The sequence below is a fragment of the Pongo pygmaeus genome, chromosome 15 (assembly GCF_028885625.2).
Source record: "Pongo pygmaeus isolate AG05252 chromosome 15, NHGRI_mPonPyg2-v2.0_pri, whole genome shotgun sequence".
In the NCBI taxonomy this organism is placed as follows: domain Eukaryota; kingdom Metazoa; phylum Chordata; class Mammalia; order Primates; family Hominidae; genus Pongo; species Pongo pygmaeus.
Window position 1 is genome coordinate 91,863,700 of NC_072388.2, and position 14,997 is coordinate 91,878,696.

General features: G+C 39.2%; 1 protein-coding gene across 7 annotated transcripts in view; it reads left to right on the top strand.

Moving 5' to 3' along the window:
* The window catches only part of GOLGA5 (golgin A5), a 44,833-nt gene extending 30,697 nt beyond the window's left edge, over positions 1 to 14,136 (top strand). For 4 of the 7 annotated variants that reach the window (XM_054448505.2, XM_054448504.2, XM_054448508.2 and 1 more), the window contains 4 exons: positions 7,890 to 8,115; positions 9,852 to 9,957; positions 11,689 to 11,752; positions 13,672 to 14,136. In XM_054448505.2, coding sequence (XP_054304480.1) covers positions 7,890 to 8,115; positions 9,852 to 9,957; positions 11,689 to 11,752; positions 13,672 to 13,752 — 477 coding nt within the window. In that variant the 3' untranslated portion in view covers positions 13,753 to 14,136. The remainder of the gene's footprint in view (positions 1 to 7,889; positions 8,116 to 9,851; positions 9,958 to 11,688; positions 11,753 to 13,671) is intronic. The other 3 variants (XM_063652027.1, XM_063652028.1, XM_054448509.2) reach the window with 1 other exon arrangement.
* The last annotated feature ends 861 nt before the right edge of the window (positions 14,137 to 14,997 follow it).

The window sequence follows — 14,997 nt, forward strand, 5'->3', positions numbered from 1 at the left end:
ATTTTTTAGTTAGTTAATGGCTTAGTTTGAACTATGAAAAGTCAAATAATTTTGGTCTTTTAAGTTTCCAGACTTGATAGTAGTCCATAATTTTAAATGTTTTGAAATATTTTGTCTTAATTTTTGTAAGAGTTGAGAACAGCTCACTGATTTGAGCATTCCCTTCTTCCGTTGCCTATTTTGTGAAATACTGACAAATGGTCACATGATGTGCTAGCAGAAAGTCAAAAAAAGGAGCAAAAACCACCAATCGGTTTAATCCTTGTTCTATATTTGCTAAATATTTGTTGAGTACCTACTGTATCTGAAGTATTGCACCATTTTTGTTAATCAAGAATTAGGCCAGGTGAGGTGGTTCATGCTTGAAATCCCAACACTTTGGGAGATCGAGGCAGGAGGACCGCTTCAGTTCAGCAGTTTGAGACCAGCCTGGGCAATATAGTGAGACCTTGTCTCTACAAAAAATCAAAAAATTAGGCATGATGGCACACACCTGTAGTCCTAGCTACTCAGAGGCTGATATGGGAGGATCACTTGTGCCTGGGAGGTCAAGGCCGCATGAGCTCTCAGTGCACCTCTACACTCCACCTTGAGTGACAGAGTGAGACCCTGTCTGAAAAAAAAGAAAAAAACCATAGGGTGGCTTATGCCTGTAGTCCTAACTACTTGGGAGGCTGAGGCAGGGAGATCACTTGAGGTCAGGAGTTCAAGATCAGCCTGGGCAACATAGCGAGACCCTCATCTCTAAAAAAATATTTTTAATTAGGTGCATGGTGGCACATACCTGTAAGTCCCAGCTACGTGGGAGGCTAAGACATAAGGATCACATGAGCCTAGGAGTTCAAGGCTGCAGTGAGCTATGATCACCCCACTGTACTCTAGTTGGGCAACAGAGAGAGACTTTGTTTCTTAAAAGGAAAGAATTAACCATAGGAGGATTTCTCTTAAAGGTTTTTCCTCGAATTAGAAGAGAGCAAAACCTTTGTCCTGTAGAATTAAGTTGACTTGTACAATTTGAAAAGAGATCAGCATCTTAATACATTGCCAAAAAAAAAAAAAAAAATCACGCAATTGGAGTGAGTTAAGATTTATTCTGAATGAACAATAAAGAATTATCTTATTATTTTTGGGCTTTCTGCATGTAGGTTAAAAAAATAGGTTGCCAGTTTGAATGTTTTTTCATTTTTCACGCCTGTAATCCCAGCACTTTGGGAGGCCAAGGTGGGCAGATCACTTGAGGCCAGGAGTTCAAGACCAGCCAGGCCAACATAGCAAAACCCTGTCTCTACTGAAAATACAAAAAAATTAGCTGGGCATGGTGGTGCAGACCTGTAATACCAGCTACTTGAGAGACTGAGACAGGAGAATCACTTGAACCCAGAAGGCAGAGGTTGCAGTGAGCCAAGATTGTGCCACTGCACTCCAGTCTGGGAGACAGAGCCAGACTCTATCTCAAAAAAAAAAAAAGAAAAGAGAAAAAAAAGAAAATTATTGCATGGGAGTAGATGAAAACATACAGAGAAAAAAAATGAACCTTTATTTTTATCCCCTAATTAGACTTGCAAAGTTACCAAAAATTAATTTGAGATGACGCTAAGCCTAAGCTATAAAGCTTCTAGGAGAAAGTATAGGAGAATCTTTTTGCAATTTGGAGGCTGACAGATTTCTTAGAGAAGATACAAAAAGCACTAACTGTAGAAGAAAATGATAAATTGCTATTCATAAAAATTAAAATTTTCTTCTTATCAAAAGAGACTATAAAAATAAAAACAGGTAAGCCACAGATTGGGAAATAATATTTACTCTCTCTCTCTCTGTGTATATATATATCTGATATAAAGGATTTATAACCAGGATAAGAACTCTTAGTAATAAGGTGCACAGCCATTTCTTTTAAATAGGTAAAAGACTTGAATAGACCCTTCCAAAAAGAAGAAAAAAGCACACCTTGTTTTATTGCATTTCTCTTTATTGCAGTTTGCAGATACTACATTTTTACCAAATTGAAAGTTTGTGACAGCCCTGCATCAAGCAAGTCTGTCCACACCATTTTTCCAACAGCATGTGCTCACTTCATGTCTGTGTCACATTTTGGTAATTCTCACAATATTTCTGATTTTTTTATTATATCTGTGGTGATCTGTAATCAGTGACCTTTTATATAACTATTGTAATTGTTTTGGGGGCACACAAACTGCACCCACATAAGACCTTGAACTTAATCCATAAATGTGTGTGTTCTGACAGCTCCATCAGCTGGCCATTCCCACATCTCTTTCCCTCTCCTCAGGCCTTTCTAGTCTTTAAGACACAGCAATATTGAAATCAGGCCAATTAATGGCCTCTAGGTGTTCAAGTGAAAGGAAGAGTCAGATGTCTCTCACATTAAGTGAAAAGCAAGAAATGATTAAGCTTAGTGAAGAAGGCATGTCAAAAGGCAAGATAGGCCAAAAACTAGGCCTATTGCACCAGTCAGCCAAGTTTTAAATGCAAAGGAAAACTTCTTGAAGGAAATTAAAAATGCTACTCTAGTGAACATACGAATGATAAGAAAGCCAAACAGCCTTATTGCTGACAAGGAGAAAGTTTGAGTGGTCTGGATAGATCAAACCAGCCAGAACATTCTTTTAAGCCGAAGCCTAATCCAGAGCAAGGCTCTAACTCTCTTCAGTTCTATGAAGGCTAAGAGAGGTGAGGAAGCTGCAGAAGAGAAGTTTGAAGCTAGCAGAGGTTTGGTTTATGAGGTGTAAGGGAAGAAGCCATCTCCCAAATGTAAAAATGCAAAGTGAAGCAGCAAGTGCTAATGGAGAAACTGCTGCAAGTTATCTGGGAGATCTAGCCAAGATCATTGATGAAAATGGCTGCACTAAACAACAGATTTTCAGTGTAGATGAAACAGCCTTCTATTGGAAGAAAATGCTATCTAGGACTTCCATAGCTCCTTCTCCAGGAGAGGAGAAGTCACTGCCTGGATTCAAAGCTTCAAAGGACGGGCTGACTCTCTTGTTAGGGGCTAATGCTGCTGGTGACTTTAAGTTAAAGCCAGTGCTCATTTACAATTCTGGAAATCCTAAGACCCTTAAGAATGATGCTAAATCTGTGCTGCTTGTGCTCTGTAAAGGGAACAACAAAGCCTAGATGACAGCACATCTGTTCACAGCATGGTTTACTGAGTATTTTAAGCTCACTGTTGAGACCTACTGCTCAGAATAAAAGATTCCTTTTAAAATATTACTGCTTATTGACAACATTCCTGGTCACCCAAGAACTCTAATAGAGCTGTACAAGGAGATTAGTGTTGTTTATGAAAACATTTTTGTTTCATCCATTGTTTATGAAATCATACCTGCCAATACAATATCCATTCGGCAGCCCAAGGTATAATTTTGACTTTCAAGTCTCATTATTTAATTAAATTAATTAATTTATTTATTTTTATTTTTTGAGACAGAGCCTGATTCTGTTGCCCAGACTGGAGTGCAGTGGCCTGATCTCAGCTCACTGCAACCTCTGCCTCTTGGGTTCAAGCAGTTCTTGTGCCTCAGTCTCCCAAGTAACTGGGATTACAGGTGCATGTCAGCACACTGGGCTAATTTTTGTATTTTTGGTAGAGACGGGGTTTTGCCATGTTGGCCGGGTTGGTCTCCAACTCCTGGCCTCAAGCAATCCACCTGCGTCAGCCTCCCAAAGTGCTGAGATTACACGCATGAGCCACTGCACCTAGCCAGTTAATTTATTTTTGAGACAAGGTCCCACTCTGTCACCCAGGCTGGAGTGCAGTGGTGTGATTTTGGCTCACTGCAACCTCCACCTCCTGGGCTCAAGCGATCCTCCCACCTCAGCTTCCCGAGTGGCTGGGATTACAAGTGCAAGCTACCACGCCTGGCTACTTTTGTTTATTTTTTGTAGAAATGAGGTCTCACTATGTTCCCCAGGCTGGTCTCAAACTCCTAGGCTCAAGTAATCCTCCCCTCTCAGCCTTCCAGAGTGCTGAGATTACAGGAGTGAGCCACTGTGCCTGGCGAGTCTTATCACTTAAGACATACTTTTTATAAGGCTATTGCTGCCATACATTCCTTAGTTGGATCTTGAGGCACAATCAATTGAGAACCTTCTGGGAAAGATTCACTATACTAGATGCCATTAAGAACATTTGTGATTCATGGGAGGAGGCCAAAATATCAACATTAACAGGAGTGTGGAAGAAGCTGATTCCAACCCTCAAGGATGGCTTTGAGGAGTTCAAGACTTCACTGAAAGAAGTAATTAAACGTGGTAGAAATAGCAAGAGAACTAGAATTAGAAATGGAGCCTGAAGATGTGGCTAAATTGCTGCAATCTCATAATAAAACTTAAACAGATGAGTTGCTTGTTACCGATGAGCTAAGAAAGTGATTTCTTAAGATGGAATCCACTTTTGGTGAAGATGCTGTGAACATTGTTGAAATGACAACAAAGAATTTAGAATACTACATTAACTTAGTTGATGAAGCACTGGCAGAGTGTTGAAGGATTGACTCCAGTTTTGAAAGATGTTCTGATGTGAGTAAAATGCTATCAAACATCATTACATGCTACTGGGAAATCTTTCGTGAAGGGAAGAACCCATCAATGTGACAAACTTTGTTGTTATCTTATTTTAAGAAATTGCCACATCCACCCCAGCCCTCAGCAGCCACCATTCTGATCAGTCAGCAGCCATCAACATCAAGGCAAGATTCTCCACCAACAAAAAGATTAGGACTCACTGAAGGCTCAAATGATGGTTAGCATGTTTATTTAAAGCAAGCTTGGGCCGGGCGTGGTGGTTCACGCCTGTAAGCCCACCACTTTGGGAGGCCGAGGCAGGTGGATCATCTGAGGTCAGGAGTTTGAGACCAGCCTGACCAACATGGTGAAACCCTGTCTCTACTAAAAATACAAAATTAGCCGAGCGTGGTGGCAGGCACCTGTGATCCCAGCTATTCAGGAGGCTGAGGCAGGAGAATAGCTTAAACCTGGGAGGCAGAGGTTGCAGTGAGGTGAGATCACACCATTGCACTCCAGTCTGGGCGGCAGAGCAAACTCCGTCTCAAAAGCAAAAGCAAGCTTGTCCAACCCATAGTCAACCCAACACAGAATTCGTAAACTTAAATCATTAGGAGATTTTTTTTTGTGACTGTGGTATTTTTTTTTTTTTTTTTTTTTTTTTAGCTTATCAGCTATCATTAGTGTTAGTGTATTTTATGTGTGGCCCAAGATAATTCTTCCAGTGTGGCCCAGGAAAGTCAAAAGATTAGACATCCCTGATTTAAAGTATGCACATTGTTATTTTAGACATAATGCTACTGCACTGTTAATAGACTACAATATATTGTAAATACAGCTTTTTGTTGTTGTTGTTTTTGGGAGACAGGATATTGCTCTGTCACCCGGGCTGGAGTGCAGTGGCGCGATCACAGCTCACTGCAGCCTCAACCTCCCAGGCTCTAGTGGTCCTCCCACCTCAGCCCCCCAAGTGGCTGGGACTACAGGCATGTACCACCACACTCAGCTAATTTGTAAATTTTTTGTAGAGGTGGGGTCTTATTATGTTGCCCAAGCTGGTTTTGAACTCCTGGGCTCAGGCAATCCTCCTACCTTGACCTCCCAAAGTGCTGGAATTACACACGTGTGTCACCACACCTGGCGTAAATATAACTTCTATATGCACTGAGGAACCAAAAAATTCGTGTGACTGACTTTATTGCAATATTCACTTTATTCCAGTGGACCAAACCCATATTATCTCTGAGGTGTGCCTGTATATGAATGATGAAATAAGCATGTGAATAGGTGCTCAGAGTCATCACTAAGGTATACTACCACACACCCACTAGAATGGCTGAAATGGGAAAGATTGGCAGTAGCATGTGTTGGTGAGGATGTGGTGCAGCTGGAACTCGCACCCACTGCTGGTGGAAGTGCACAGCAGCACAACCACTTTGGAAAACTGGCTGTTTCTGATAAGGCTAACATACATCTAACCTGTGACTTTAGATATTTACCCAGTGTAAATGAAGACATATGACCACTAGAAGACTTGTACATGAATATTTATAACATGCTTGTTCATAAATAGCGTAAATTGGAAACAACCCAAATGTCCATCAGCAGGTAATGGATAAACAAATTGCAAACCATTCGGCAAACTAACAACTCAGATGAATTTTTTTTTTTTAAGCCATATGCAAAAGGATTCATACTGTGTGATTCCACTCAGGAAATTCAAGAATAGGCAAAACTAAATCCTGGTAATAGAAATCAGAATAGTGATTGTCTAGGGTGATGGAAACATTCTTTGTTTTGATCTGGATGTTGGCTATACCGTCAAACATTTGTCACAATTCGTTTTATGCTTAATACCTGGGTATTTCACTATATAGATTTTACCTTGATTAAAAAATCTTGAAGTATGTTGATTAGGGGATCATAGTACAATCTTAAAATTGAGCATTCTTTTAAAAATAGTAAAGCTTAGTTTATACTCAATAAAATTCCATCTGGTAGTTATTTGTTGTGTGCTTAATTTGTGGGGAGTGCTGTAAAGGATTCATAAGAAAGGAAGCTAATTTTTTAAGTGCCTACCATATGACAGGTACCATATTAGGTGTTTTATATGTTAATTTAAGTAAGCATTGTATCCTATGAACAAGGAAACAGGCTCAGATTTAATAGCTTTCCCGAGATACTGTAGCTAGGAAATGTCAGAGCTGGGGTTTTAAACTTAGATCAAACTTTTTTCAAAACTGTATTGATGTAGACAATGATTCTTGCCCTCATGAAGCTGACTTACAGTTTCATTGAGGAGGCAAAATTGACTCCCATAAAACAGCGTTATCGGAGTGACTGATAAATACCAAGACATTTACCAAGAAGGCTAAGATTAACCTGGGCTAGAGTGATTAGAGAGGACTTCAACAAAGAGTATGAAGTATGTTGATTAGGGGATCACAGTGCAATCTTAAAATAGAGCATTCTTTTTTAAGTAGTAAACCTTAGTTTATAGTCAATATAATTCCATCTGGTAGTTATTTGTTGTGGTGTACTTAATTTGTGGGGAGTGCTGTAAGGGATTTATAAGAAAGAAAGGCAGGTTGAGCCTAGATAAGAGAAGGGGACTGAGTTTCCAAACAGAGGAAACATGGCCGGCATAGCCAAGGCCGAATGAGAGTAGAGGGAGATGGAGACAGACAAGACCAGATGGAAGATGGAAAGAAGGAAGTCGTTAAGTATCAACTTTCAGCCAGAGTCTCCTAGGACAACTATCATTTACTATCCCTAAATACCATGTGCAACAGGTGCTGTCATCTTCACTTACAGATGAGGAAACAGATTCAGAGAAGTATAGCAATTAATCCGAAGTCAAATAGCTTGAAAATTGCAGAGCAGAGATGAAAACCTCAGAGTGTGATCTTTGCGCTGCACCATAACTGTTGAATGACGGAGGCTTTTGAATCCCCGTTGAAAGGTGTGGATTGTGTCCTCTAAACCCATGCCTTGAAATATTTTGACCATGATGCCTCAGTAAGAAAAACAGTTTACATCGTGTCTCAATACTCACATGCACTTACATGTACAAAACTGAAACAGGAGTTTCACAGAATTATACTTTTATATACTATGTGTGACATAAATATCAGAATATGTCCCATTCTATTCTATTACATTTTTTAAAATGCTGATTTTGACCCACCAAATTGATTTCATGACCCCAGTTTTTGAAAAGCACTTCTGTAGACATTGAGTCAGTATAGAGTTTTGAGAAATCAATGAATGTCACAATTTACCTATGAAAATGTAGTAGTGTGATTTCTGTATTGTATGACTTTCATTTTATGTAAGAATTTTGTGAACACTTTCTCTTTCAGCTTACCAATAAAACTTTAAGCAATAGCAGTCAGTCTGAGTTAGAAAATCGACTCCATCAGCTAACAGAGACTCTCATCCAGAAACAGACCATGCTGGAGAGTCTCAGCACAGAAAAGAACTCCCTGGTCTTTCAACTGGAGCGCCTCGAACAGCAGATGAACTCCGCCTCTGGAAGTAGTAGTAACGGGTCTTCGATTAATATGTCTGGAATTGACAATGGTGAAGGTAATCAAAAAAGGAATCTCAAAAGAACATTTCATTCAAACATGGTTTTGAAAAGTTATAGAAAGACCATTTTTATTTGAAAGAAACTTCATCCAGTGAAGGACTCAATTTTCTGATATGAGACCTGGGCCGTGTACTGTTTAGTATTGTTGTTAGTGAACCGGATAATGGACCAATTAATAGTCCTCACCGGTATTAGACTTGGGGAAAGTAGTCTGAGGATTGATAATTATATTGAAATGTCTGAGACACTTAACAAGATGATGCTGACAAGGCGAGGAGTTCAGCAGAGAGGAGCTTTCAGGACACTTGAAACAAGATTTGCTTTAATAATCTTCAGTAAATAGTTATGGGTATTAGAGCTAATACATAGTTCACATAACCGTATCTAAAGAAATCTATAGATTCCCAACATACGTAATTAAAAAATAATGTGTAAGATAGTATAAGCATCAACAGATCAGATTTTTAATCTTGGAACTTTGTAAAGTCTACAAATTGTCATTCAGCAAATTTCTTAGTTCTTTGGCTTTAAATTATTTCTTTTAATAAAAAACAATTGTTTAAGAGATACTGGGTGCCAGGTAAGGGGATGGCACTGTAATTTAAAAAGGGTGATCAGGAAGACCTCATTGAAAAGTGTCACTTCTTTAAAGTCCCAAAGGAGGTAAGATAGTGAACAATGAGGAGGCATAGAAAAAAAGTGTTCCAGGCAGAAAGAAGAGCAGGCACAAAGGTCTTGAGGCAGGCATGTTCCTGGCATGTTTCAGGAACAGCAAGGAGGCCAGGGCCTCTGGAATAGACTGAGTGAAGAAGACACTTGTGTAAGATGAATCCAGAGAGCTTAGAGTAGGCCGTTGAGGCCTGTATGGGGACTCTTAGTCTGAATGAGGTAGGAAGCCATTGAAGGATCTTGAGGGGGGACTGATCAGACTTGCACTTTAATAGGCTGCCTCTGACTGCCGTGTCAAGAATAGACTGCACAGGGCTAAAAGTGGAAGCAGGGAGACAGGGCGAGAGGAGGCCGGAGGTGGGTGGGTAGCCATTGCATTAATCCATGTGAGAGATGGTAGTCTAGAACTGAGTGGGATTGTGAGGGTGGATTGAGAATTTATTTTAAAGGTAAGCTGACAGAATATGCTGGCAGATAAGATACGGAGTTTGAGAGAAGGGAGTCAAGAGTTTTGGCCTGAGCAGATGGAAGGATTGGAATTGTGATGTCCTGAGACAGGGAAATGGCAGCTGAGGCAGGTTGACAGCAAGGGCAAGAACTCCGAATTGTAGTGTTAGGCAGGCTTTGGGGTGCCCATTAGACATCTGGATGGAAGCGAAAAGGCAGTTGGATGAGTCTGGCAGGGGATGAAGCCTCTGGGCTGGAGTATACATTTGGGAGTCCTCTGCCTCATAGAAAGAACACCCGGCCTCCCTCCTCCTCGCATAGGAACAAAGGGCCCATTAATATTGACTCTTGTCAACGCTTAGTATTTGTAAATTTCTTAATTTTTGCTAAAATCATTTTCTTATTTTAAAATTTTTTCTTGTTGTGGATATGGATATTTAAACATTTATGTCATCAAATTTACCTGTCCTTTCTTTATAGTTTCATCTACTTTGGGGTGATGCTTAGAAAGTTGCCCTTGAAAATTCCTTCCACATGTAATACAGTGTATTTCCAATTATAATTGTCGTAGTTAATTTTTATGTCAGTACACTAATTTATTTTCTTATTTAAACAGGCACTCGTCTGCGAAATGTTCCTGTTCTTTTTAATGACACAGAAACTAATCTGGCAGGAATGTATGGAAAAGTTCGCAAAGCTGCTAGTTCAATTGATCAGTTTAGGTAAGCAATGCCAGTAGGGATGAGTGATGGACCATCAGCTGTTTTTACGTTTTTCAGGGTTTCAATCACAGTGACTCCCATCAGGCAGAATCTATATTTAAAGTGACTTACTCCTATCATGATATTTTACACTTATACACACTTTTATTTATTTTACAGTTATATTATACTTTCACAGTGACTTCTTTCATAATATTTGAAATATCATGTCATAAAATTATGTCAAGAGGTCTGCCAATGCCTACATTTTATTGAAGATGATTAATCCTGACTGTATCTCTTCTTTCTATAATAAATTATATTTTTAAAAACTTCATTAAATTTTATTGAGAAAGCCTCTACTTCATGTAAAAGTATCCATTTGAATGTTTTATCCCAGAATTTTATCATGCTATTAGAATAAAAGATGCTACTATATATAACTGAACAGCACTCATTGTATTCTATATTTTATATAAATAACAAAATTTATGTTTATGTATATGTAAATTTTTTATATTAGCTGACATCTGCCGTATCAAAAAAATATTTTAATAGTTTACATATAGCATTGATAAGATTCTTGTCTAAATAACCTACTGTACACTTTTTCTTTGTAGTGTTTATAATGAAAAGTTTTAATGATTTGTGGCATAATAATGTTTTTGTACCTTTTTGTGTCAGAATTGAGCTATTGTATTAAAAATAAGAATGATATACCAAGATGACGGAAGCCTCAGAACTAGGATGCCATAGCCATTATGTCCAAATTAAGCACATCTAGTTCAACTATTCATTTATTCAACATACATAGTTGTTAGAGAACCTATGTGTAAGACATTGTGCTAGTGGCAATGAAAGAAGCAGAAAGGGGTATTGCTTCTGCATGTATCTGTCTTGATAGGGAAAAAAATGTTGCAGAGGCGTAATAGATCTGGACATCATATTGCTTCCACACTATTTATTCAAATGCATGAGTTTATAGCTTTGTACCTTTTAGAAGCATGTATCTATACAAAAGCTTCGGGATTAGCTATTTGCAGGTTAATGCCAACCAGACTCTTTTTTCCCCAGTCACATAGTTGACACTCACCTTATCTTTTGTAACTTCTTTAATTCTGCTAAAAAAAGATTTAGGCCGGGCATGGTGGCTCATACCTGTAATCCCAGCACTTTGGGAGGCTGAGGCAGGCGGATCACCTGAGGTCAGGAGTTTGAAATCAGCCTGGCCAACATGGCGAAACCCTGTCTCTACTAAAAATACAAAAAAATTAGCCAGGCGTGGTGGTAGTGGCGCGCCTGTAATCCCAGCTACTCAGGAGGCTGAAGCTGGAGAATTGCTTGAACCCAGGAAGCAGAGGTTGCTGTGGGCGGAGATTGTGCCATTGCGCTCCAGCCTGGGCGACAAGAGAGAAACTCCGTCTCAAAAAAAAAAAAAAAGATTTAGAGAGGGATCAAGTTGGCCTCCTACAATTGTGGCTGTAGAATTAAGAGAAATACCTGTGCTGAAGTTTAACAGCCAAGCCCCAAATAATGATAAAAGCATTTGTTTACCTCTATGACATTTTTATATTATTATTTCAAGTAATCATTTAACAGTCTGCTATAAAAATTGTTCTTCTGTGGTAGCCACATAAATAGTTTAAATGAGTGAAATTTATCAGCATCATTAGATATTACCACAAGAAGATTTGTTTTGACTGTGACTCTCTTCTCCTCTCTCCTCTCTCCCCCACACCTGTGTCTGCACAGTATTCGCCTGGGAATTTTTCTCCGAAGATACCCCATAGCGCGAGTTTTTGTAATTATATATATGGTAAGTAAGCTTGTTTGAAAAAACAATGCTGCACTTAATTTTTGACTAGTTTTTTTGTTTGTTTGTTTGTTTGTTTTGGCTACTGATCTTATTGATGTTTTAGCAATCAATCAATTTTTTTTTTGTTTTTTTTGAAACAGGGTCTGGCTCTTTTGCCGAGGCTGGAGTGCAGTGGTGCAATCTTGGCTCACTGCAGCCTCTACCTCCCAGGCTCAAGCCATCCTCCCACCTTTGCCGCCCAAGTAGCTGGGACTACAGGCATGCACCACCATGCCCAGCTAATTTTTGTATTTTTTGTAGAGACAGGGTTTCACCATATTGCCCAGGATGGTCTCAAACTTCTGGGCTCGAGTGATCCTCCCACCTTGGCCTCTCAAAGTGCTGGGATTTCAGGAATGCGCCAACGCACCCAGCCAGCAGACAGTTTGGAAAGAGAGAACTCAGTTTTAGTAATTAAGATTTCTTTTGGTAGAGTATAAATTGACAATTCATTATGTCTAGAATATAAATTCCTCAAAGGCTTTTCCTACAAATAAAATTAAACGCAGTCTAATAGTTACCTCCATTTTAAAGCCCTTCTAATGATAAAAACAATTTGAATACAAAACAATTTTTTATCTTGACATTGTAAAGTTGCTTTAATTGTTTTCATGTGTTTTGCTTTATTTTCTAAAAGAATCTCAAGGTTGATTTACTTTCTCCCAGATTTCTTACTTCTAGTAAAATGGTTACGGTAGTTTGGGATGCCATTTCGCGTGTACTGTGTGCCTAAAAAGGCTGCTAACTATTTGGAGTGGGTATGTCTAAAAGTAGTTGGGTTGAATTAAGATGGGCTGTTTTCTTGAAAAGAAATTTCTCTGTGATCCACTAGAGGGAAGAGTTATTCCTTTAAATACAGGTTTTGTGTTGTGCTTTGTTTTTTTTTTTTTTTTCTGAGACTGAGTCTCACTCGCTCTGTCACCCAGGCTGGAGTGCAGTGGCATGATCTTGGCTCACTGCATTCTCCGCCTCCCAGGTTCAAGCGATTCTCCTGCCTCAGCCTCCCGAGTACCTGGGGCTACAGGCACATGCCACTGCACCCAGCGAATTTTTCTATGTTTAGGAGATGGGTTTTCACTATGTTGGCCAAGCTGGTCTTGAACTCCTGACCTCGAGTAATCCGCCCTCTTCGGCCTCCCAAAGTGCTGGGATTACAGGTGTGAGCCACTGCACCTGGCATAATAACAAGTTTTTAAGAAGGAAAGCGTGGGGAGTACAAAAAAAAATTGAATGGCATCAGAAAGCATTCAGAATATGTCCCAGAGGGGTTGATTTCCCAGGTGTTAGTGATTATGAGTAACACGGGCACTGTCATGAGATGGTGCCCATGAGATGTGATTTCTGGCCCACGACAAAGTGGTGAGGCACTTAGTGATGGAATCTCGTATCATTTCGGTACTACCATGAGGGAATTAAATTTGTCACTATGAATCGTGTTCTGGGCCCTACGTCAGCCTCTGAAACCTGACACATTATTCCTGTCTAGAATATTTTCCCATCTCTTCTTCACCGAACGTTGGTTAAACTCTCTTTCAAAATACCAACTATAACTGTTTTAAAAGTGTTTTCTAACCAACTTCATGTGTATCTAGCAGTTTTAATCACTCTGCATTATAATCACCTGATTATTTTGCATACACGTGCATATTGTGAATGTGTTGAAGTTCAGAGCTGACTTCCTCAACTGAATTCTGTAGGAGTAGCAAGTCTTTATTACCTTCCGTTACACTGAGCTCATTTAGTTGTTTCATTCATTCCTTCATGTGTCCCATAGGGGATACAGAGGCAGGTAAGACATAGTGCCTTCCCTCAGTGTCCAGTAGGCCTTTGGTAAAGATTGGTTTATTGGCTAATCCACAAATTGCTTTTTCTTTCTCTAGGCTTTGCTTCACCTCTGGGTCATGATTGTTCTGTTGACTTACACACCAGAAATGCACCACGACCAACCATATGGCAAATGAACCAAGCCCAGTTGTTGCAGTGATTGGTTGTCTTTTTCTAGACTTGGGATCTGCAAGAAGGCCAATTGCCTAAAATTTCTGAGAACAGTGCACAAGATTATTTTATCACTACAAGCTTTTAACTTTTTAAGTTATTATACAAGTATTCTACCTAAATCTTCCAATTTCCTTTAAATGGTAAGAGTTTCTAAAACAGACAATAATTTGACAAGCTCAGCTCTGCTATTTCTGAGTTTAGTGGTCCTAATATATATGTAGAGAAAGACACTGGGGTTGTTCGCCTCTGCACAGACCATCTGTATGTTAGGTGATATTGATTATGGGTTATAATCAGGGAAACTAATTGTATTTAGTGACAAAAATAAAAAGTTTTTTTTTTTATAATTCAGTCTGCTTTTGGATTTTCATATATTTAACTTTGCAAAGAGAGATTTACTTTGTACATGTTACAGGCCTGATTGGTGTAAATCTTTTTATAAATACATAAATAAAAGAAAAATATGCAGTTTTCTTTTCTAAAATAATGGTTTTTCATCCCCATTAAACAAGACCTTTCCAGATGGACTTTAGTGAGTAGAGCCAGACAGAAAGCAGCTGAAGTCACTTGTAAGTAATTCTTAGTGTTTGCCACTTCTTCCCAATGGATGCTCCTGTCTTCCCCTTTCCATCTCCCTGTGCTGTCTTCCTTGGATTCTTACTCACTCATTGCCTTCCTCCTCCCTTTTTCCTTTTCTCCAGCCTGTACGTTGAGTTAGCTCATGATACGCATAACCCCTGCTTGTAGCGTTTAGGAATCAAACCTGCCTTAGCAACCTATGCTTTTTTAAGGTACTCTAGTGCAGAGATATTATTCGAAATGAGACTTTTTCTTTCAAAATGTCCATTGTATTGTCTCTTTTACATTGGGTCCAGTGTATTATCTGTTTTGACTTTCATTTTCATCTTCATGTTTTTTTTATTTTTTAAAGAGACAGGGTCTTACTCTGTCACCCAGGCTGGAGTTCAGTGGCACAGTCGTAGCTAGCTGCAGCCTCGAACTCGTGGACTCAAGTTATCCTCCTGCCTTAGCCTTCCGAGTAGCTGGGATTACAGACTTGAGCTACCACACCCAGCAAAGAGCAGTTTTAAATTTTGAGGTGTCCAATTTGTCAGTTTTTAAATTTTCTTGTTCATACTTTGTGTTCCTATCAAAGAAACCTTTGCCTAACCCAAGGTTATGAAGATTTTCTCCTATCAATCATTTCA